General features: G+C 39.1%; 1 protein-coding gene across 3 annotated transcripts in view; it reads left to right on the top strand.

The window, feature by feature from the left end:
• The window catches only part of ATP6V1H (ATPase H+ transporting V1 subunit H), a 72,249-nt gene extending 49,665 nt beyond the window's left edge, over positions 1 to 22,584 (top strand). For all 3 annotated transcript variants that reach the window (XM_084791488.1, XM_084791486.1, XM_084791487.1), the window contains 3 exons: positions 694 to 795; positions 6,446 to 6,559; positions 22,238 to 22,584. In XM_084791488.1, the coding sequence (XP_084647614.1) occupies positions 694 to 795; positions 6,446 to 6,559; positions 22,238 to 22,298 (277 nt within the window). In that variant the 3' untranslated portion in view covers positions 22,299 to 22,584. The remainder of the gene's footprint in view (positions 1 to 693; positions 796 to 6,445; positions 6,560 to 22,237) is intronic.
• The last annotated feature ends 1,241 nt before the right edge of the window (positions 22,585 to 23,825 follow it).

Below are 23,825 nucleotides of genomic sequence, written 5' to 3'. Positions count from 1 at the left end.
ACTATGAAGATATTTTGTATGGAAATTTTATTCATAGAAACTGTGTTGCTTGGGCTTATATTTACATCTCCAGTATATCTGGAGTTGAATTGTGGCTGTGCAGTAGAAACCAAAATTTACTTTTGTCCTCTTTACATAGTATTTAACTGAAAACAGTACTTACTAGGTTGTGGATGTTTCTCAGTGAGTGAGAATGATGCTTACTACATAGTCCCTAGGCTCCCTAGCACATATGTAAGAGGCTGGGTATGGTCTTGTGTACCTGTGACCTCCAGTGTGCTGTGAGCAGGGGACAGATGGACAGATGGAAAGGTCTCCAGAGCTTATCACCTGCCAACCTAGTCAAAAAAATTTAGCAATTTCCATATTTATTGGAAGACTGTGTCTCAAGGAAATCAGACAGGGAATGATAGAGAAAGACACCCGATGGCCGTCTCTGGCCTCTGCATCCATGCACATGGAATTAAAAAACAAAATAGCAATTCCCTTTGTGTTCAGCAGCTTCGTTCTTGTCATGATGACTAAATGTGTACACTTCCCATTTGTAGTACAATACTTATATACCATATAATGAATCTATTTAAAAATACAATTCAATTTTTTTTTTAGTATATTTATAGTAGTCTATACTTACCAGCACTCTTAATTTTGAAACATTACACAATTGATATTTCTGGTTTAAATTTATTTCAGAATCTTGACAAAACTTTTGGAGGTATCAGATGATCCACAAGTCTTAGCTGTTGCTGCTCATGACGTTGGAGAATATGTCCGGCATTATCCCCGGGGCAAACGGTAAAAGACAAAGATAAGCCAATTTTTATTTTGGTTTCTTGAAACAATCCAAAATAATGTTCTTTTCAAAATCAGATTAGTTCATTAAACAAACTAATGAAGAAAATGAACTCAATTAAAAATGAGTACTATAAAAATAAAAATACACTTGCATTAATACTTCTGTGTAATTGTCAGTGGAGATTATTGGAAATATCTAATTAAAAGTTTCTTTTGTTTGCAGACTTTAATTCTATAGCCATTTTATGAACACTGTTTTTTTTCCCCCTGCTCATAGTTATGGAAATGAATTGACTGTAGTTATAAAGCTTAGAATTAATTCCAGAGTCTGTAAGGAAAAGTTGATGTAGATGCATAATAATATAATTGCACATTTCAAAATATTGAGGTGTGCTTATACAATTAAATGTACTCAACTACATTGACAACAAAACAATGGATATGTTTATTTGGCAAAAAGGCTTTTGGTACTTTAATAGGCACACAGTTGACTAGCATCTTTCCAACAGCAGAAACATGGGATGTCCCCTAGTGTAGTCAACAGAAACTTCTTAAGCTTTCTGTTTGCATTCAGCAACACAAGCACTTCCTTATCTCAGATGTAGCTTCTGTGTGTTTTTTTTCCTGTTGTCCTTACTCTTTTTCTCACAAATAATCTTCTAAGATGTGGAATAATCTTTCATATTATATCCATTTCACTGCAATCTTAGAAAATTACTTTGATATCTCACATTTGATGATGATATTTGGATGATAGGCTTAACTTATTAAGGTAATCACAGCTGCTAAGATATGTTATATCATAAAATGGTGGTATTTATTTAAGTTTCATTATCCAAGAAATATGCTATCTCATGTATTAGATATCTATAAAAAACAAGCAGTAGACATTTTCTGCTGGTCCCGTGAAAAGAATCCCAGCAAAGACCTTGGATTTTTAAGGGTTCCAATTCAGAAGAAACAAAGGGAAGGAGAGAGGGAGGGTCACATGTCTAATTGTAAAAGTACAATTTCTATTCCCCAGCTCTTCAAAGAGCATTCGGTTTCTCACAGGTGCTGACCTGGATGTTGTTCCCTCCTGATACGCATATCCTTCCTTCTGTTCATCCTAGTTCTGTCTTCCCTCCCATCCTATCTAGATCCATTTTTTTTCTTTCATTAGAAGATTAACAGGCTTCTAAGGGATAAAAATAAAACATAGTAATTGTAGTCATAACTGTACAAAAAAAGCAAACAAGGAAAAGAGCCCAAGAAGAGGTATAGGAACAGAGATCCACTCATTGGCACATTTAGGAATCCTATGAACTGGAAGCCATAATATAAACACAAAGAACTTGGCGTAGAGCCTTACATGCTGCCTAAGTTTCTGTGAGTTTATATGACCTTTTCTTATGCTGATTTAAAGGGCTTTGTTTTCTTTGTGTCCTTCTTATTTTATGAGTTGTTTTCATAGTTGCTTTTGTTGTTAGAAGGTACACTTTTGAATCAGAGGCCTGTTTTGTGTATTCAGATAAAAAGTATAGCCAGCAGTTATTCTCCCAAATTACAAATTTAGTAATTGTCACTGGGGTTTAGTGGCAGAACATGTGTCTAGTAAGGTTCTTATCTCTACCACCCACATCCTACAAAATGACTTCAAGAAATTCAAATAGTCGATTGGTCATGTTTACACTTGTGACAGTTTCAATATTAGGAACCCTTCATCCACACAGCACTTACTGCTGGATATATCTAGTCCTCCACTCATGTAGGGCAAAGTGAGCATCAGCCATTCACTACAACAGTGTGCTAGCAATTTGAGCACCCTTTCAAGCTCTTTACAGGGGGATAATATACCTTCAGAACCTGGAATGCCATAGTGGGCTTTCAATTTTATTTTTCTTAAAGCAATTCAGTATCAAAAACCACCTTATTAGAATTGAGGCAATCTTAAAAAGCATCTGTTCTGTCTCCACATTGTAGTTGGTCAAAATGGCAGTGACTTGCTTTCCCGGTTCATAAACTTCGCCACCTCCCATGGCCTGAGCTCACCAAGGTAGATGTTGCCTCAAGTCTGCCATATGAGCAGATGGGGAAGGAAGCACAAGCAGCAGGCTTGAGGGGCAGCTCTGGGCATGCACAGACTGGAACAGCACCTGCAGCAGGGCTGCCTGAATTAGCAGATTAACCTCGGTAGCTTTCAAATATGCTTCTCCAGCTTCCAAACTGCTCTTGCCTTTCCGTCCATTCTTTGGCTGCTGAGTCAGACTCAAATTTCTGCAAGTTGTGATTAGAAATACTGATGGATATGTAAGATTATTTTTAAAAATCCTGCCTTCAAACTGAAACAGTAATGTCTTTGGTATATATTGCCATTTTATAATGTGATGACCTGGTTCTATTCCTTCCTAAAATTAGACTGTACACTTCTGAAAATGAGTATCTGATGAGGAAGAGTGTTCACCATTCAGCAGGGCATCATCAGTCCTGAGTTACTCATGCTTTCTCTCTTAAGATACAGATTTTTACATGAGGTAAATGGCTCTTCACTATGCAAAGCTTAGTGGCACACACTTTATACAGGACACCCAAGTCACTTCTCTTATAAATTATAGTTCTGACCATTACAGGCGCTCATTGTAGAAAGCGTGAAAACTGCCGAGTAGAGAAGCAATGCCTTTGGCACCATAGACACAGGCAGTGACTTCCTCGAATCCCTCTGTGTCTTTTGGAAACTGGCCACATCATAGCTCATGCTTTAGCACTTTCTTTCACCTTTTTTTAAAAACTGACGTTTGCTTGCGTTCTGATTTTTTAGTGAGAAAAGAATGAACTGCTGTTCATTTTGGTTACTTTCTGCCATTTCCTGAAATAGACACAAGAAGATAAGTGTGTACTTAGGTTTTAAAAACATGATTATGATGTAGACTAATTTAGACTCCCAACCACTAGTGTGCAAGAATATTTTTATGACCCTTTCCGGTAGGAGCAGGAAGAACTACTGTTTCTTTTTTAACGTCTTGTAGGAAGGAAAACATAGCATCTTGTATCCTTTTCTTATATTTTGTTTATTTAACATAGTTTAAGAATGTCAGCTGTTGCATTTAAAATAAACACTGTTAAGCTTGCTGTTTACATTATGTTAAACATTACAGTTATTATATTAAAGTATACTTATATTACTTTTTAATCATACTTCAGGCAGTAATAGTGAAAGCTGTTAGGTCATGGGTACCCTCACGAGTGTTGTTTTGTCTCGGGCTCTGTGCATTGCTTCATGGAGCCCTTCACTGAAACCAATGTGAAGTGCTTTCTTCTGCTACTTTTTTGCTCAGAAAAGGTTTTCTGGCTAGAGATTTGTTAAAATCTCTTACATTATTTTTTTAATCTAATTATGCTTCCTAAGTGAAAGCAAAACAGTAATCCTGGAAGGTGTGTCTGCTGTGAGGACTGCAGAAGGTAAAATCAGGAGTTAGCGCCGTGCCCTACGTTATGCACATTATACTCGTTCTGTATTTGTAATATGACAGCTTTCTCAAGTATGTGCTCATTTTCATTGTTCATAGATTCAAAACTAGTGGATTTGCTTACTTGCTAAAATTACGTTTTAAAGTTCATGTAAATAATGATGGCACTTCTGCAATCATTCATGAACATGTACAGAGCCATGGAAAACATTGAGTCCTTGATGGACCCATTACCAATCGAGGTGGAGCAAGGCTGAGTTCTGCTCTTTTTTTTTGTTTTTTTTTTTTTTTTGTTTTTTTTTTTGTTGTTTTGTTTTGTTTTGAGACAGGGTTTCGCTGTGTCGCCTTGGATGTCCTGGACTCACTTTGTAGACCAGGCTGGCCTCAAACTCACAGAGATCTGTCTGCTTCTGCCTCCTAAGTGCTGGGATTACAGGTGTGCTCCACTGTGCCCAGCTAAAGTTCTGCCCTTTTTGTGCTCCCTCTTCTACTATAAACATGTACTGTTTACATGATCTGTTTTTTTGTTTGTTCTTAAATTTTGTGTTTAAAATGGCTCATCAGTATGGTGCTGAAATTCTGTGTAGTTTTCCAAGCTCAAGAGGCTAGTCACTTGGAGAAAATGCATGTGTCAGGTAAACTACTTTCAGGCGAGAATACTTACTGTTGGTTATGCACTCAGGGCCCAGAGAACAGCTCAGAAGCTGGATAGGAGGGCAAAGTGTGTGATAAGGTGCTTTGTAGGCACTGCTAAAGATTTTGGTGCCTTTGTTAAACAGCAGAGTCACTGAACTGCTTTAAAGGGGGAAAACAATATTCAGGATTTTGCAAAGATTGCTTTGATGACAGGGAAGAGAGTGGATAGAGCAGGAACAGCCCCTACCATTATTGACCAGGCAGCAGGGCTTACTACAGTGTCAAACATGGGCTTTGTGTCTTTTGATCATTACCAATGACTCTGTAATGGATTTATACTTGTTCTCTGTATTTGGCAATTATTGCAAATTACCTGCTTAATGTGATATGTCTGACTAATAGCTGAACTGAGCTGACATAACAGATAACATTTCAAAGTACAGTGGTTGGCATATTGTAAGCACTTGATGTTTAATTGCTTTGTTGTTCTTCTACCTATCCATTCCTTACTGGTACAAGAAGCCTGGGAGGCCATCTTAAAGCACCAAATGCCCTTTTGTGTTGAGATGTCCTATGACACTAATAAGTAGCAAGCATAGTCCACTGGACAGTACTTGTAGATGAAGAACGGACAGGGAAGCCCATACTCTGGGGCTGGAATTAAGAGTCCCAAAGCAATGGCCACTTTTATGTAATGTTTGTGTCTGTACTAAATAGACTTTAGGTTGTTGTGGATATGGTGTTAGAAGAGAAAGCAGTATGATTGTGAGTTGTCTTAATTCTGAAGCTTGATTTTCTATGTTTTATAGCCATGTGACATGTCCTGACATTACAAGAAAAAAGCTTTCTTAAAATTAGGTCTTCCAAGAAATTAACACAAGTGCTCTTTATCCTTTGTCCTTTGTTATTTGTGTCTAAATCTGTGTCTATGAGATAATACATCCACTAGTGGACTTCATATTGATCTTGTGAAAATTAATTAGAATTACATATTGATTGCATGCTAGAAGTTAATACTTAGCTGCTTTGAATTCTTTGATGTACCCAGGCAGGTGATAGATTCATAAATGAGAGTGTCAGTTAGTTTGAACACTGGAAATGTAAGAAGACATATTCAAATGTATTTGTTACTTTTCTATTATGATAAAACACTATGACCAAAGCAAATTGGACATATTGTTTCAGAGAATTCCAGTCGGTTTTGGCATAGGAAAGGCATGGCAACAGGAGTGGCTGAGACCTCACATCCATAAGCTGGAGGCAGAGAGAACACACTGGGAATGGCACAGGTCTTTTGAAACCTTAATCTTGTCCCCAGTGACACATATCCTAGTCTTTCCCAGATAGTTTCATCCGCTGCAGAATCATAAACCTGTGCAGATTATTCTCATTCATCCCCACAGTCGTAAGTAATTGAGAGTGATGTAAGATGTAATGTTAGCTTACTTCAGTTAGTTGTAACTTTTGTTTTGGAAATCCTTTGGGCATTTGATATTTGCACTTTTCAGTTGTAACCAGCATCAATTAGAAAGAAATGACGTCTTCACCAAGTCTTTTCTGTTCTGCAGGGTTATTGAGCAGCTTGGTGGAAAGCAGCTGGTGATGAACCACATGCACCACGAAGACCAGCAGGTCCGATACAATGCTCTCCTGGCGGTGCAGAAGCTCATGGTGCACAACTGGTATGCCTGGGCAGCTGTCTTACTTGCACATTGCTCTGCTAGATGTCACATACTTATCCTAAGAGCTCTTATGCAATACTCCAGTGAATTATTGGTGATCTTAGAAAAAGCCTACATACATATTGCTAATATAGAGCAAAGACTTATTTTTAAAAAATGAGCTGAATAGTCATAGGAAGGTATAGACTGCTGATATAAAAAATTATTTCAGCTGTAACTGAAAAGGCTCTTGTGGCAAAAACAAATGCAGGTTCCTTAGAGTTGTGTGGACGCAGCTGGACTGCAAATTCCTTTCTAGGTCTGCAAGGTGTCTAAAGTATAAAGTCAACCAAACAACTTTGTATCAGTTCACAGGAAAACATTAGAAGCTTGTAGCTTAACTCAAATTCCATGGTCATGGACATTGATTAGTGTTTTGCTTTTGAAGTAATCAGAGTCATACTTTTTCCTGTCTTTTTTTTTAACTGAGATTATTGATCTTTTTGTATTTTCTCTAAAGACTGAACATAATGGTGAGTCCTTGGTGTGCTATATAGAACAGGTGAGATTCCCCTTTAGAACAACTAGTTTCAAGGGTAGGTTGGTTGTTCAACACTTGGAACAGATCACATGGTTGTACCATACTGAAGTGTGTTCTAATTTGAGACTATTTTTGTTAAAGTACAAGGTATCTATAAATCTCTTGTAGCTAACAGAAGTGTGATCAGTATTTCCAAAGGAAAGAATTAATGATACAGTAGAATGGGTCAGTCAAATACAGTTCAGGAGAGTATCCTAGGTTTGCTGCTGTACAAAGTGTGACAGTACTGCCTGTAAGCAGTTTTCTTATAAACACTGACATCTTTGCGGGCTTACAACAGTGTCTTTTTGAGTGTTTGGATTGTTGCTGTTAAGTGCTGGGCTGAAGATGGAATAGAAGTGCACGCAGTTTTACATTGGTCAATTAGACAGGCTTCTCTGAATAGGCCAAAACAGTTATGCTGAGGTGACAGTGGTAAGGAGCCAGCTATGCAGCCCTATAGATGTAAGAAATGAGACAGGAAATATAGGAAGCAGAAATAAACACGTCTTAAAGCAACACATAAAGATTTCAGTACTGGGTGGTACTGAGATATTGTAGGGAGGTACTGGCTACTGAAAATACTTCTCAGGGCACAGGCAGCTCCCACAGTATGGTTTTATTAAGACTGAGGAAGTAACTGGAAGTTATAGAGTAAGCCCCAGTAAGGATGGATACATTTAGGAGTACAGTTGCACGGGGTCTTGTATGCTGTAGTTTGAGGCATAGATGAATTAAAAGCCACTGAAAAGTTTTTTTTCTTTAAAGATTTATTCATTTTTATTTTATGTGTATGAGTGCTTTGCTGTATGTGCATGCAATGCCTATAGGGGCCAGAACAGGGTGTCACATTCTTGGAACTGGAGCTTTAGAGGATGGGGAGTGCTGTGTGGGCACTGGGAGCCCAGCCTGCATCTTCTGGAACAGGATCAGTGCTCTTTCACTGGGGAGCCAATGCTCTAGCCTGTTGGTGTTTTTGAGACAAGATCTCACTAAGTAGCCCTGGCTGGTCTGGTACTCATTTTGTAAATCAAGCTGGTTTTGTACTTACAGAGATCTACCTGCCTCGGCTTCACAAGTGCTGGCATTAGAAGCATATGTTACCACTCCTGACCCATTGAAAGGTTTTTGTTTTTTGTTTTTTTAAATTGGGGAATGGCAAGATTGAGTTTATGCTTAAAAAAAAATCACTTTGACTCCTTTGTGGCTAGTGGATCTCACCAGAGTGAGTCGTGAGAGCAAGAAGGTTGTTTGGGTTAGTTTAGCTCCTAGGGCTGGTGCTAGCAGTATATACCATGTTCTGAAGTGTTTCTGCTTTTCCCCGACTTGTGCAAGAACAGGGCCCTCCAAAAGTGGCTTTGGATCTAAACAAAACCGTGGGTGTCACTGTCACTGGCTTTCTCTTCCTGTGTCACTGTTTTTGGAGTTAGGTTTTACAATGTAAATTAGTAATTTGGGAGTTTATGTATTTTGGCTAGTTTATATCTCTTAAGGAATTAGTTTGACAAATGCTCACATTTAATACAGTGGGAGGCTATTTTGACTATAGACTTAAATTTATTTCCAAGATGTTTTTCTAAAGTTTCTGTAGAAATAAGTTTAATTTCTTTCCATTAAATGTCCTCAGGCATGGTGTTTTTTCTTTTTTTGTGTTTCTTTAGGGGCAGGCTGCTGTTTGTTTAAATGTTTATTCCTTATATGATTTAAAAAACAAAAAAAAGTATGTGCAATAGAATGTTGACCTTATTCTTTGCCTGTAGAGAAAAAATTTTGGTTGAGGATTTTTGTGGTTAAGTGATCATACATTATCCCCTCTTGTATGCCACTCGTGTCTGATTTATATTTGTGATCGTATGTAGGTACTGATTTGTGTTGACTAGCTGGTGGGAATATCCTTTCCCCCCTTGCCCAGTCTATTTTAACTTTGGAGGTTAATGTATTTCCTGTACCTTCTTTATAAACAGATTTTTACAGGAAGATTAGAATTCAGTTGTGACCTTTACATTTTGATGCAGCTTTTATGTTTTCATGGATGCTTGACCAGAGAATGAAAATTAGGTAATGACAGTTTATTTCTATGTCAGATTAATATAGACTAGAGTCTCATATGGAATGTAAGCCTTCTGCAGATTCTCTTTTCAGTAGAAAAGCAGTCTGGATTCATCTCTTGGTTTAGTGTCTATATGCAGCCTGGTTATAACTGCTGGTACAGGCTGCCTCTCTATTTACCTAAGATGGGCATGGGTTGCTTTGTTGTTTTTGAGACAGGATTTCACTTATAATCTAGGATAGTCTGGAAGTTAGTATGTAGCCCAGACCTGCTGGCTGTGAACTTACTGCTGTTCTGGTTCCGTTCCCAAGTGCTGGGATTGCAGGTATGAGCGTTAATGGTTAGAAGAATATTTTTGGGTATGTATTTGGCTTGTCTTTCTCTCTCTCTCTCTTTTCCCTTCCTTCCTGCCTTCCTTAAAAAACAAACAAACAAACAAAAAACCCCAAAACAACCCACTAAAATAGGCTCTGATGTTTTACATATGTTTATTAATTTCATATTGTGAAGTTCTCTGAGAATTATTTACATATATACCAAGTAAAAACCTTATTTCTGTGATACGTTTAAAAATTTGAAGTATAATTTCAAACTTTAAGTATAGATTAGATATTTATAAAGTCATATGAATAGGCCATTTATGAGTCTTAATTTAGAGTTTATTTTAAGAAGTTAAATTGTAAGTTTCTTTAAAAATATAGATTTAGATTTGAGTTTATGTAACATGGAATCTAGAGTTAAACACCATATGAAATACTTAATTTTTTCAATGTTTTAATTGATTTCACAAGACTTTCTTTGAAAGTCTTAGAAACGCTATTATTTTTCTCCTTTTGACATCTGTATGAAGTGGAATAAAACATTGTAAGATCCCCAAGTGTGGGTGGCGAGTCAGGAGGAATTTGTCCTTGGCTGAGGGCAAGAAGATGATTGACACACAGAGAAGCCTCTCACCTTAAGAGCTTTAGGCCAGGCCGTCCTTATAGCTGACATCAAGCACCTCAGAATTTCCTTTTCCACAGTTGCATTCTTTTTTTTAAATATATATTTTATTAATTCATTCATATTACATCTCAGTTGTTATCCCATCCCTTGTATCCTCCCATTCCTCCCCCCCTCCCATTCTCCCCTTATTTCCCTCCCCTGTGACTGTGACTGAGGGGGACCTACTCCCCTGTATATGCTCATAGGGTATCAACACAGTTGCATTCTTGATGCACACTTTGTTCTTCTCAGTAGTGGTGGGTTACAGAGATGTGGCAAAAATATATAAAGAGTGAACATTGATTCTAGAGAACTTTAGGATGTACTGCTGATCATACTTCCAGTTTAACATCATAAAATGTCATCATTTTTCTCCTACAGAATGATTTTAAATGTAATCCTCTAATTCAGAAGCAACAATGTATGTGCATATGGACAGCTCAGGACTTCAGGAAAGAAACACTGAATTTTGTAGGTAGAGGATCTCCTTTAGAATGTTGTTTGTGTTTCTAGATTATCTTCCAGTCTTTTCTCAAGTAGAATAAACTCTTGAGTGCTTTCCTGCTTAGATACTTTATATATGTAGGAAAATTAATATAAAAAGTCATCAAGCCAAGGGGTTTTGTTCTATGATTATGTTGCCTTAGAACATTTTAGTTATTATATAAGTGTATAGCCATAAAGACAGTGATTAAAATTATTGCATATGAACTGAAAAGGGAGAAATCCTTAGATATTTTAATATTAATAATCATGGTACAAAAGGATTCCATAAGATGTTTCTAGCAATAAATATTTATTCTTTGACAATTATATATATATATGTACAATGTATTTTTATCTTATTTATCATTGGATTTTCCTATTTTATCTACATTCACTTCTGGAACCTTCCTTCTTCCCAATACACTCATGCAACTTGTGGTAACCTATTGAAACACCTCCAGATTTAACATTTTTTTAAAGAATTAATTTAGAAACTGTGGTCTCTTTTTGGGTACCCATAGTTTTCTATGTTATCTTTATGACATTTTCAGTAGTGGAATCTTTGAAATGTTTACTGCTCTAGTTGGCAGCATAAGCCTGGGAGAGCAGGGGCCTAAAAATGAGGCAGAGTAAAGTCTCATGCAATATAATTTGTACTCTGAGAGTTAAGAAGAATGACATGAGTAAGATGTTCAATCACAAGGACAAGCTGCACATGGAAAAAACATGTTTTTCCATGGAGACACATGCACTAGCATGCACTAGGTCCCGAGCTTGATTCCCAGCACTGCTATAAAACATTTGCAAGTAACCAGGGATTCTTTAGAATTGTTGTTTCTATCACAGTCAAATCTTGTAAAATTATTTATGCTTCGCTAGTCATAGATTTTTCTTGAAGCTGTACTCTTTAGTTTCTCCAACACTGTGTATGACAAATTTCAGTTGATTTGGCAATGACAATATAAGTATTTTCTTTTTCTTTTCTTTCTTCTTGTTGTTGTTGTTTTTGCAAAATACCAATTCCTGTAACAGAATAAATAAATGAGGAGCATTATGACAGACACAAAGTCCTAAAGATTAAGAGCTTCTGTGCATTTTATAAGTAAACACACATTTGAATATAGGTTTCTACATATGGGTCCTTGGAACTAGGAAGTAATGTCTAGCTCATATTTTGATTAAGATCAGCTTCTTAGCCAGTGGATGTTGGATCTGTGTTTTGAATAATCAGTAAATCTTAGAAGAAAGGCTTGTCCAGTGTGAAGAAGGAGAAACAGTTTGTTTTGCTTTTCAATACTGTTTGTTTCTTCATGGGTATAGTAGTTGTATCTGTGGTCACTTGCTGTAGTTCATTAATGGATTTTGTATGTGTATATTCATGCATGCTTTAAACAATCTCCGGTTGAAGAATATGCTAAAATTAGCTAAATAGCAAACCTAGGTTTATAATTATTTTCTTAACTTTCTTATGCATATGTTTTTATTTTTACTGGAGTGAATTTTTTCTTTAAAGGTTGCAAAATATTCATTGGGATTTTTAGTTTTTATTGATATAGTGCTGTTTTACATAGCAGTTTGTATTCAGCACACAAGAAACAGAATTTTAGCCTGAGACAGTGTGGCAGCTCAGTAAACCCCTTTGTCTGGGGATAAAGGAAGAATGGCCAGGCAATTGACATTCATAGCCAGGGAGAATTTTATCTTACTTCCATTTCTACTGCCTTGTAAATGGAATATCCACCTTAGAAGGAGGGGCAGAATGAAAATAAAATGAACTACCTTTCTGTTTTGTTCATTTTACACAGTTATGTTGAGAAAAGAGTTTCTTTTTTTTATTATTACTTTTTTTTATTGAAAAATAAAATCATTCATATTACATCTCAGTTGCTATCCCATCCCGTGCATCCTCCTATTCCTTTCTCCCTCCCGCTTTCACCTCATTCCCCTTCCCTATGACTGTGACCGATGAGGACCTCCTCCCCATGAATATGATGCTAGGGTATTAAGTTTCTTCTTGGTAGTCTGCTATCCTTCCTCCAAGTGCCATTGGGCTTCCCCATGAAGGGGAAGGGGACATGGCCAAATATGGGGCACCAGAGTTTGTGTGAAAGTCAGTCCCAAGTCTCCACCTAACTGTGGTGAATATTCTGTCCCTTGGCTAGGTCTGGGTAGGGGTTTGATGATGACTGCACATATTGTCCTTGGTTGGTGCCATAGATCAAGCAGAACCCCTGGGCCCAGATCTGCCCATCATAGTGTTCTTCTTGTAGGTTTCTAGGACCCTCTGGTTCCATCTATTTCCCTATCTCCTATATTTCTCTCACCTTAGGATGACCTCACCTCTATCCCACTTTCCTGGTAAGTGAAGACTTTCATGAGACATGCCCCTTGGCCTAGTGTCCAGATATAAGTGAGTATATACTATTTGAGTCTCTCTGCTTCTGGGTTAGCTCACTCATTATGATTATTTCTAGTCCAATCCATTTGTCCACAAATTTCGGAAATTACTTGTTTTTAACAGCTGAGTAGTATTCCATAGTGTAAATGTACCACAGTTTCTTTATCCATTCTTCTACTGAGGGACATTTAGGCTGGAGAAAAGAGTTTCTTAATACCAGCTTCCTATCACAGTTGAGATGTTTCTGAACATTGTTTTGATCCTCTCAGGTAATTGATGTGTTGAGCATTATAAAGCTATTAGAAAGGTCCTCCTCCAAACCAGCCTTTTCAATAGAAGTTAGAGATTGTCTTTCCATGAGAACACAGTAATGAAAGTAAATTCTAAGGTATTCAGATTACTACATACCCCCTCCCCCCAATTTTGTTTACTCATTTTGGGTGGCTTCTTTAGTTGGCTTGGTAGTTTTGAAGTTGAAATCCAGTGCCTTAGGTATCTAGGCAAGTGCTGTTATTCAGCTCTACTCATAGGTCTTTGCTTTCTTTAGTTTTTAGATACAAACAAATGATAAGTTATTTTGGAAGGTTCATGTTCATGACCAATAGTAATGTTAATAAAACATTTGCCAAAATAGCTAAAATATAAGGAAATGCATTATAAGGATATCAGGTAGCTTATAGAATCTGTAGGTGTTAGGTGAAATCATGGCACCCACTTAATAGGGTACCAGTAAGCTGGCAGGAGGCAAAGCAACTTCTACTTTCTCTTCCCTCTGGACCACAGATTTTACACATTTATAGTCCATCTGCTTTTTTCTTTCCTCTACAGGTAGACTTGCCTTTCTATGCAAGACTTCCTTAGTTTCTACAGAGAAGAAAACAGGCCCCAGTATCTTCATTAGTTTCTGGTTTAGTTTTCCACATTGAATTTGCTTAATTTGAATGGTTTATATTCAATGAGAATCCAAGAGATAGACATTCAGGCTTGAAGTTGAGAACAAAATTAGCAACTGGTGAAGTGATAGCTGAAGTCATGGTGGTGGGAACATTGACTGCATAGAGCATGGCTTTTTACCTGGGAAGTCTGAAGGAGCCATGCTTTCTCTCATGTTTTCTAACAGGGATGTGTGATCTACAGAAGGTTAATGTAAAAGAGAAAAATCCAAACATGTAAAGGGCATATAGAAGAGTAGGTATGTAATGCCTTAGTTAGGGTTTCTATTGGTGTGATAAAGACCATGGCCAAAACTTATTTGGGGAGAAAAAGGTTTATTTCAGTTTAGTTATAGTGCATTGTGAAGGAAGTTAAAAAAGGAACTCAAGGCAGAAATCTGAAAGCAGGACGTGAAGTGGAAGCCATGGAGAAATGCTGCTTACTAGCTTGCTCCCCATGGCTTGCTGAACCTACTTTTTTATATAACCACAACTCTCTGCCTATGAGTGTATCACCAACAGTGGGCTGGGCCCTCACATATCAATCATTAATCAAGAAAACGTCCCATAGGCTTGCTTACATGCCAACATGAAAAAGGCATTTTCTTAATTGAGTTTGCTTTTTCCAGATAACTCTAGCCTGGAATTGGCAAACCATCCAGAACAACTGATCCCATAACACATCACTATTCAACTGTAACCTTTCTTTTCTTGTTTACCCACAAGATCACATATTGGATTAATATCACAATGTAAAATATTAATAACTTTAAGAGTCCCACGGTCTTTTAAAACACTTAAAAATTAGTCTCTTTGTAATAACCTGTTTCTTAACAGTAGGTTCCTGTAAAATAAGAAATAGTTACATACTTTCTTGCTTCAAGAAGGAAGAATGGGGCCTAGTCACATAGTGACTACATGACTGAAACCAAAGTCCACCAGTGTGAAAGCTCAGTGTCTGATGTTTTGTACTCATGATTTTCTTGGGTTCCAAAAGACTTGAACAGTTCCACCTCACTGGCCCTGACATACATAGCACACTTTGTGTGTCCAACAGGCTCAGGCTGGCTCCACTTCACTCCATAGTTGCTGCTGTTCTAGGTGGTCATCCCGTAGTGCTGGTATCTCCACCTGGATCTTCACTGCAACCGGACTGTACTTGAACCAGCATCCTCTTCTGGCCTCTCTTCAGGGACTCTCACTCTGCCATGTAGTACCAAGCCTCATGCTCTCTCCATGATGTCTTTAGTCCTGGGGCTTCTACCACAGTGGCGGCTGTACCTTCACTAATAGCCTCTCCTGGCTTTGTTAGTGTGGAAGCTTCGGCTGCTCTCCATGAGTCCCTTATATGCTTTTAAGACCAGTACCACCCGGGAGACACTGACACATTATCAAGTTTGGCTGCTAATACAAAGTGCAGTGTTGGCCCCTTCTGGACCACAGTTTCTGTCTCTTGACCTTGACGAAACACTTCCCAGAAGTTTTTTTTTTTTTTTTTTTTTTTTTTACCACATTGCACATTGGTTCTTGCCTCTTCTTAACCACAGATGAGTTTCAGCAGTGGCTAACGAGATTGATTGTCCCAGTAAAACTTTGTTGTGATTTCTTGTTAATCAAAGCAGAATTTTCAGCTATAGCTGACCAGAGCCACAATTTATTATTTCAAAATATTGAACAGTCCCAAGACTTTCAAACTTCTCCCAAAATTTCACAAGCAAGACCTCTATCGCGTGCACTGCTCTCAGCATTATATCCCAAGTCCCCACAATAGCCCATTAAGCTCCCAATGCTCAATTAATGGCCTTTTTTTGGGCTCAGAATTTTAACATCCTTCAATAATCCTCCCCTGAAACAACATGGTCAAATCTGTCATAGTGGTATCCCAGTCTTATATCAATTTCTGTTCTAGTTAGGTTTTCTATTGCTATGACAAAACACCATGACTAAAAACAACTTTGGGAGGACAGGGTTATTTTATTTTATAATTCTCAGATTATTCATACTCCATGTGTGAGGAAAGTCAGGGCAGGAATCTGCAGGCAGGAACTGAACTAGAGGCCATGAAGAATGCTGCTTACTGGCTTGTTCTCTGTGGCTTGCTGCTTTCTCACACATCAAGACCACCTGCTCAGAGGAGGCACCACTCACAGTAGGTTGGGCCCTCGCATATCAGTAATTACTCAGAAAATTCCCCTACAGACTTGTGTATAGGTCAGTTTGATGGAGGAACGTTCTCAATTGAGGCTCCTCTTCCCAGATAAATCTAGCTTGTGCCAACTTGGCAAATCAACTAGCACAGTATTGCATAGGAAGAACAGTGAACTCTCAAAAGAAGTGTTGGGAAATTTGGAGTAAACCAGTAATATGATATTAGAAAAGCAAAAGAAAAAATATATTTGAAGAAGGGTTTTGAAGTGAGCAGTATTTAAAGAAAGCTGAGGAAATGTGAAAGGGAGGTCCATGGAAGCATGAATGCTGCTGCTGACTTAGACCAGGGCCCTTGGCAACCATGATTGCAGCAGGCTGGGCATGGTATCAAAAGTCAGGTCTCATGGTGGGCATTTCTTCACAAGAGCATGGAGCTAGAGATGGGAGGGTTCTTCTGGTAGATACTGGATTTGTGTTATCATTTATTTTAAGATAGATGTTTAAGTGTTGTAGAGGTAATTTAGAATGGGAGAAATGGGAGAGTTGAAGGCTAGGTAGTTAATAGGAAGGTCCAGATGTGGCATTGGGATTCTTACACAGGAAGGGAAACAAGGTGAGGATTCTTTACCAGTAAATGAGCAGTTTCTTTCCCAGTAATATTAATAGATGAAACATCTGTCTGGACTTATTTTTAGAAAAATGTATTCATAAATTTAGGTTGGGTAGATGGAGTGCCCAGTTCACACTGCATACTGTTTTCTTTACAATGAAACATTTTTAACTTTTTGTGTTCAAATTTGCAATTTGGGGATTGGAAATGATACCAAATAATGAGTAGCAGGCAACAATTCTTTATGGATATGCACCATATTCTTCAGTTCCTTTCTCTTACTGTGAGGATGGAGTGGGCAGTCCTATTCCAGGCATTGGGAAGGACAAGATTAGCATTAATGAGATACACCTGCCTGAGGTATAGTTTATTCTCACACTTCCCCTCTCACATTCATTACAGGAAGCCTGGGCATAAGGATAGTTAGACTTTACTTGTGTTCTCTGACCTATGGGTGTTAGCTTTGAACCTAGGTCTGTGTATACCAGATTCTGGATGTGCTGTCACTTCTGTAGTTAGGCATTCCTGACACTCAGAAGTTCCAGGATGATATTGCTTATACCCACCCTATCCCAACTGCTCCCAGATCGGGTGCTTCTTTGAGGTGGTGTGGTTGTGGAGCTGACCCGTTCTGCCTCCTCTCTCATGTTATCACTTGTGACTGTGTTTACTCACTAGATTTCCATTTCCTTCCTCACATCCATGCTACCCTCCACCCCAGACAGGGAGACTGGTTTGTCTGTGTAGCCTTGGCTGTCCTGGACTTGCTTTGTAGACCAGGATGGCTTTGGACTCACAGTGACCCGCCTGCCTCTGCCACCCTTGAGTGCTGGGATTAAAGGGGTGCACCACCATGCCTAGCCAACATCCTTGCTATTTTTTTAAAATTTCAATTGCCTCTACTATGACTTAAGTTTCTGAGTGATTTTATCATCATCACCATCGTTACTACTGTGTTGTTGTATTTTGCCCCCCCTCCCCCATCCATTTGTTTCCTCCCACACCCTGGCTTTTGTGCAGAAGGTTGACTGTGTCAGCAGGTCATGCTCAGTAATCAGAGCTGCTTTCCTAAGGCCTGAACTAATGATGTCCAGTGGGTTAGCCCCAGTAGGTTGATTGCCTGACCTCTTCTTTTTACCTTCCTTTTTAAAATCATTGCCTGCTTCTCCTGGCTCTTTGTTGATGGAAAGAGATGCCTTTCTACCCCTTATTTCCTGGTGTGACTTTAGCTTTAGGAAAATGATTCTGTCACCTCCTATAGGCAAACTAACTTGGCCTTCTCTATGATAAACAAATCACTTCTATGAATCCTGCAAAAATGTAGCCAAACACCTTCCCAGATCTTTTTAGAAGTAAGGAGGATATGAATTGTGAGTACATTAGTCAGGTAAATATAGATGTTAGCCTAGTCTTTTTCAAATGAGAGTGATTTCTGGCTCATTAAATTGCTTTGTTATATGTCACTTAACTGTAGAGTTATGAAAACTAATTAAAAAGCTTTGATAAATGTAGCTAATATATCATTTTTAAATGATAGCAAACTTAACAATCCATTCCATAAAAATCGTACAAAGAGTGAATTTTCTGTAAGTTACTTTACTTGCAGCACTGGGAATGAGTTCCCCAGCCTCCAGGGTGCCAGACAAGCACCTCAGCACTGAGCTCCATCCTCAGCCCTGCAAGTAGTTCCTTTCATCTTGACAGCTTCAGGACCTGTCTGTAATTCCTTCCCCCGAGAACCTATAATTACTTGCTTTATTTATGATGATGATGATGATGATGTCAAGATTTGTTTTTTATTTAATTAATTTATTCAGATTACATCTCAATTGTTATCCCATCCTTGTATCCTCCTGTTCCTCCTTCCCTCCCGCTTTCCCCCTGTTCCCCTCCTCTATGTCTGTGACTGAGGGGGACCTCCTCCCCCTGTATATGATCACAGCCTATCAGGTCTCATCTTCGTAGCCTGCTGTCCTTCCTCTGAGTGCCACCGGGCCTCCCCATCAAGGGGACATAGTCAAATATGGGGCACCAGAGTTTGTGTGAGAGTCATTCCCTGCTCTCCACTTAACTGTGGAGAATGTCCTGTCCATCGGTTAGATCTGAGGAGGGGTTCGATGTTTATTGTAATGCATTTTAAACGTCTTTTTATCACTGACATATTTTTGAGGTAATGTTTCTCTTACGGTTTGCCCCTTGTGCTTTATGGTATACAGAAGTTATTTACTGACTGTAGAATATTTTACTTGTTTGTGCCTCTGTTCATCAATAACACACTAATGTCTGAAAACAAAGCAACTTCCTTTTGGATTAATTTGACCCAACAGTGAGCCCAAATTTGAATTATATGGTTCCCTCTTTGTGTCTTTTGTCTGTCTTTAGTTCATGGCCACTGGCCTGTCTGTTGTCTGTGTCTGGTTTGTCTTGCCTCTTGCCTATGAGTTGTGCCTATGTTTAATGTATGAATTTGTGCCTGATACTTGATATGTGTGTTTGTGTGTGTATATCTGAAGTCTGTTGTACTATCCCTAAAAAAAGGGCATTTTGAACAGAGAAAAAAACCAAATCAAACAAACCACTGTATGCAAAAGGTACAAGAGATTCTTTACAGAAAATGTAAACATTTTACTAGGGAAGAAGTTATTTTAGAGCCCCCACCTGACTCAGAATATTATTTAAAACTGCCAACAGGTACTGTCAGCCTATATCCACATAATTGCTTTCAATGTTTGTGGGATATTTGTTGTACAATGTGGCTTTTGAATTGTTGGCTGCTTTCATGAAATGATCACCATAACATGTATATACACATACATATATTAATCTGATCAGGGGCATGGAAAAATGCAAAACTTAAGGTTAAAGCTATGCATTTAGCTTAGGTTGTAAAAGCTGATTACATGAGAAATCCAAGAATTAGTAAGCTTGGTTACACTGTTCTCTCTAATTTTTTTTCTTTTACAGCCTGATTGCAGCCCCCTCCCTCCTCTCTTCCCAGTCCCACCCTTGCACCCACTCCCTGCATTCCCCTCTTCCCTTCTCAGAGAAGGAGAGGACTCCCATAGGTACCATCCCAGCCTGATGCATCAAGTCTCAGCAGGTCCAAACACATCCTTTACAGAGGCCAGACAGGGTAGCCTAGCTAAGGGGAAGGGGTCTAAAGCCAGGGAACAGTGTCAGAGGCAGCCCCCAATCTCTTTATTAGTAGACTTGCTGCACATCTGCTACATGTATGTAGGGGTCCAGGACCAGTTCATGCATGTTCTTTGGTTGGTGGTTCAGTCTCAGTAAACGTCTATGGGCTTAGATCAGTTTACTCTGTAGATCTTCTTGTGATGTGCTTGGTTCCCCTGGCTCCCTCAATCCTTCCCCGTACTCTTCCACAATTTCTGAAGTTCGGCCTATTGTTTGGCTGTGGGTCTCTGCATGTATTGCCATTGGCTGTAGGATAAAGACTCTCAGAGGATAGTTATACTTAGCTCCTGTCTGCAAGCATAGCAGAGTATCATTAAAAGTGTCAGGAGTTGGCTCTCTCTCATAAGATGGGTCTCAAGTTGGGCCAGTCATTGGTTTGCCATTCCCTCGAACTCTGCTCCATCTTTATCCCTACACTTCTTGTAGGCAAGACAACTTTTCGGTTGAAGGTTTTATGGGTGTGTTGCTGTCCCCATCCTTCACTGAAAGTCCTGCCTGGCTACAGGAGGTGGTGACTTTGGGCTCCCTATCCCCACCCCCCTTAGGAGTCTCAGCTAGAGTCACCTCAGTAGACTCCTGGGAGCCTCCCCTGTCCCAAAGATGCCTCTCTCCTGTCAATTTCCATTCTCTTTCCTCATCTTTCCCCCATCCCCCCTCTCCCCACATGTGATCCTTTCTCCCATGCAGCTCCTTCCCTCCACGTACTTCAGATGTCTCTTTTATTTTCTCTTCTGAGTATCACGTTTCCTCCTTTGGGCCCTCCTAGGTTTCTTTGGGTCTGGGGATTGTAGCATGGTTGTCCTGTACTTTATGATTCATATCCACTTATAAGTGAGGACAAGCCATGTGTGTCTTTCTGAGTCTGGGTAACCTCACTCAGGATGATCTTTTTTTTTTTTATCTAGTTCTATCTATTTGCCTGCAAGTTACAGGATTTCCATGTTTTTAATAGCTGAGTAGTATTCCATTGTGTAAATGTACCACATGTTCTCTGTGTATTCTTCAGTTGAGGGACACCTAGGTTGTTTTCAGTTCCTGGCTATTATTACAAATAAAGCTGTTCTGAACATAGTTGAACAAGTGCCCTTGTATGGTGGAGCATCTTTTGGGAATATGCCCAGGAGTGGTATAGCTGGGTCTTGAGGTAGAACTATTTCCAGTTTTCTAAGGAACCACCAGACTAATTTCCACAGTGGTTGTACAAGTTTGCACTTCCACCAGCAATGGAGGAGTGTTCCCTTTGCTCCAAATCCTCACCAGCATGTGCTGTCACTTGAGCTTTTGATCTTAGCCATTATAATGGGTGTAAGGTGGAATCTCAGAGTCATTTTGATTTGCATTTACCTGATGACCAAGGATGTTGAACATTTCTTTGTTGCTTGGCCATTAGTAATTGCTCTGAGCTTGAGTACAAACCCATCTCCTGATTCCAAACTGAAGCTTCTCTCTTTTTTACTGGAGGAAATAAAAGTTTAGGAGTCTTTTAAAAATAGTTTCCTGTCCTTATTTGTTGATTGTTAAAAAAAAAATGTTTGGGTAATTCTCAGGGGTTGGGGAGAGGGTGGGAGGAGTAAAGAACATACCCATACTCTCTGTCTCAGTGGTTACTATGTGTTATTTTTAAGCTAACTATACACATATTGTATGTACATGTCTAATTTCTCTTCTTACATGTAACTTAAAAATTACTATGTAGTTCAAGCTGGTTTTGAACTAACAATCTTCCTGCCTTTGCCTACTGAGTGCTGTGATTGTCGTCTTGCACCTCTATAACCAGCTGTTAGTTTATTTCCTGAAGGATCTAAATGGTTTGGAGACCATCACTCTAGGTCATTTGCCCCATATGTAGAATAAGAGAAAACTGCCCCTTAGCCCTGTGATAGCCATGGGTTCAATACTGTGTTTTTTTGTGTAGGTGTAAGGCTGTTCAATGCATAGCAAGTGCCACAACAGTAGATCCTATTAGAGTTCTGAGTTTTGATGGTATTGTCAGGGCTTTGTTTTCATGGCCCTGTGTTCACTCCAGGCTATACATATGTGCATTTTCTAACTCTAGGAAACTTATTTTTCTTGTTTGAAGGAACCCCTTGGAATCATAAGTTGGTTGCTAAACTCAGACTGCAGAAGTAGTAGTCAGTGCGTCATGTAAACAGGGGAGTAGACTCCCCAGTGTCAGGCATGACGACCTACCATCTTTGTGGTTAATGTAGGCTGTGTTGGAATAGTGTAGGTTTCAGGGATTATTTTATTAAGTTTTGAATCTTGACAGTGATTCTCTGTATCAAAGTCCTAATTTGTTATGTTCTTGTTTTCTAGGGAATATCTTGGTAAACAGCTCCAGTCAGAGCAGCCTCAGACTGCTGCTGCCCGGAGCTGAGCTGACCGCTTCAGCCTCTCTGAGCCTCCGATGGACCACTGGAGTGAGAACCTCAGTCCTTGGGGCCAAAAATGAATAGTTTTTTCATTTAATGGTTATTTTCTTTTCTGTTGCATAGGTTTCTCCAATGGTAACTCCTGGGGGAATAAAAGTGTTTGCTTGTTAAGTTGTATAAAAGTAGATGCTGTCTGCATCTAGGGAAATACTACTGTTACTTATATTGCTTATAATGTCTGTATTTATTGTTCTCTGGAAATGAGTATAATTAAAAGATTCTCACTCCAAACATGTTCCTTCATTTTGCTTATTCCTAATGTGGACTTTGAATAAAAGTCATTATTTATACTCTTTCAAATCGAAATTTGAAGAATTATTCCCAAGTGATGATGGGAAGTAAATGTTTTGAAAAGAACACCGATCTCTCTCTCTCTCTCTCTCTCTCTCTCTCTCTCTCTCTCTCTCTCATACATTCTACACACATATGACATCACCTCACTTAGTAACAGGTATGTCGTGAGAAATACATCTTTAGGTAATGTAGTCATTTTGCAAACATTACATAGTACAGGTACATACCTGCTCTTGGCCTTTTGATGCAATGAAGAGTGTCAAAGGTGGGTGAAGCTGCTGCTGGCACACTATGGGAGACGGTTTCATAGTAAACTTTTTTGATAAATAGGGTTATATTTTAATATAGTGACAAAAATACTAAATAAATAGGTACCATGGTTGTTTATTACTAATATTAAGTATTGTATATGTGTTGCATTCTTTTTCTTTTTAATTTGTTCACTTTACATCCTGATTGTAGTTCCCTCCCTCATCGCCTCCCGGTTCCACCCTCCCTCCCTCATCCCTCTTCCCCCTTCCCCTAGTCCTCAGAAGTGGGGAGCCCTCCTCCCCTATAATCTGACCTCAGCCTATCAAGTCTCATCCGGCCTGGTTGCATCCTCTTCCTCAGAGGCCTGGCAAGGCCACCCTACCAGGGGAAGTGATCAATGAGTAGGTACCAGGGCCATCAGAGGTGGCCCCTACTCCCATATTATGGGACCCACAGATGACTCTGCTGCCTATTGACTACATCTGAGGAGAGGGTCTAAGTCCTCACCATGCATGATCCTTGGTTGGTGCATCAGTCTTTGCAGCACCCATTTCCCCCCGACCCCCGCCAAACACACAAGATTTCTTGGCTCCATTGGTCTCCTTGTGGAGCTCCTGTTCCCTTCAGGTCCTTCCATCCCCCAACTCTTCCATAAGACTCCCTGCATTTCTCCCCAAAATATGGCTGTGAGTCTCAGCATCTAATTCGATCCTCTGCTGGCTGGAGTCTTTCAGAAGACCTCAATTGTAGGGTCCAGGCCTGTTCCCTCTCTTCAACCTTTTCTGATAGCTATTCTATTTGCCTTTCTGAATGAGAATTAAGCATTGTCACTAGGATTCTCCTTTTTATTTAGCTTCTTTAGGTCTGTGTATTGTAGTGTGCGTATCCTGTATTATGTGGCTAATATCAGTTTGTAAGCGAGTGTA

This window comes from Acomys minous (assembly GCF_964271855.1).
Source record: "Acomys minous genome assembly, chromosome: 1".
Lineage (NCBI taxonomy): Eukaryota > Metazoa > Chordata > Mammalia > Rodentia > Muridae > Acomys > Acomys minous.
This window is presented reverse-complemented; position numbering and strand designations above follow the sequence as displayed.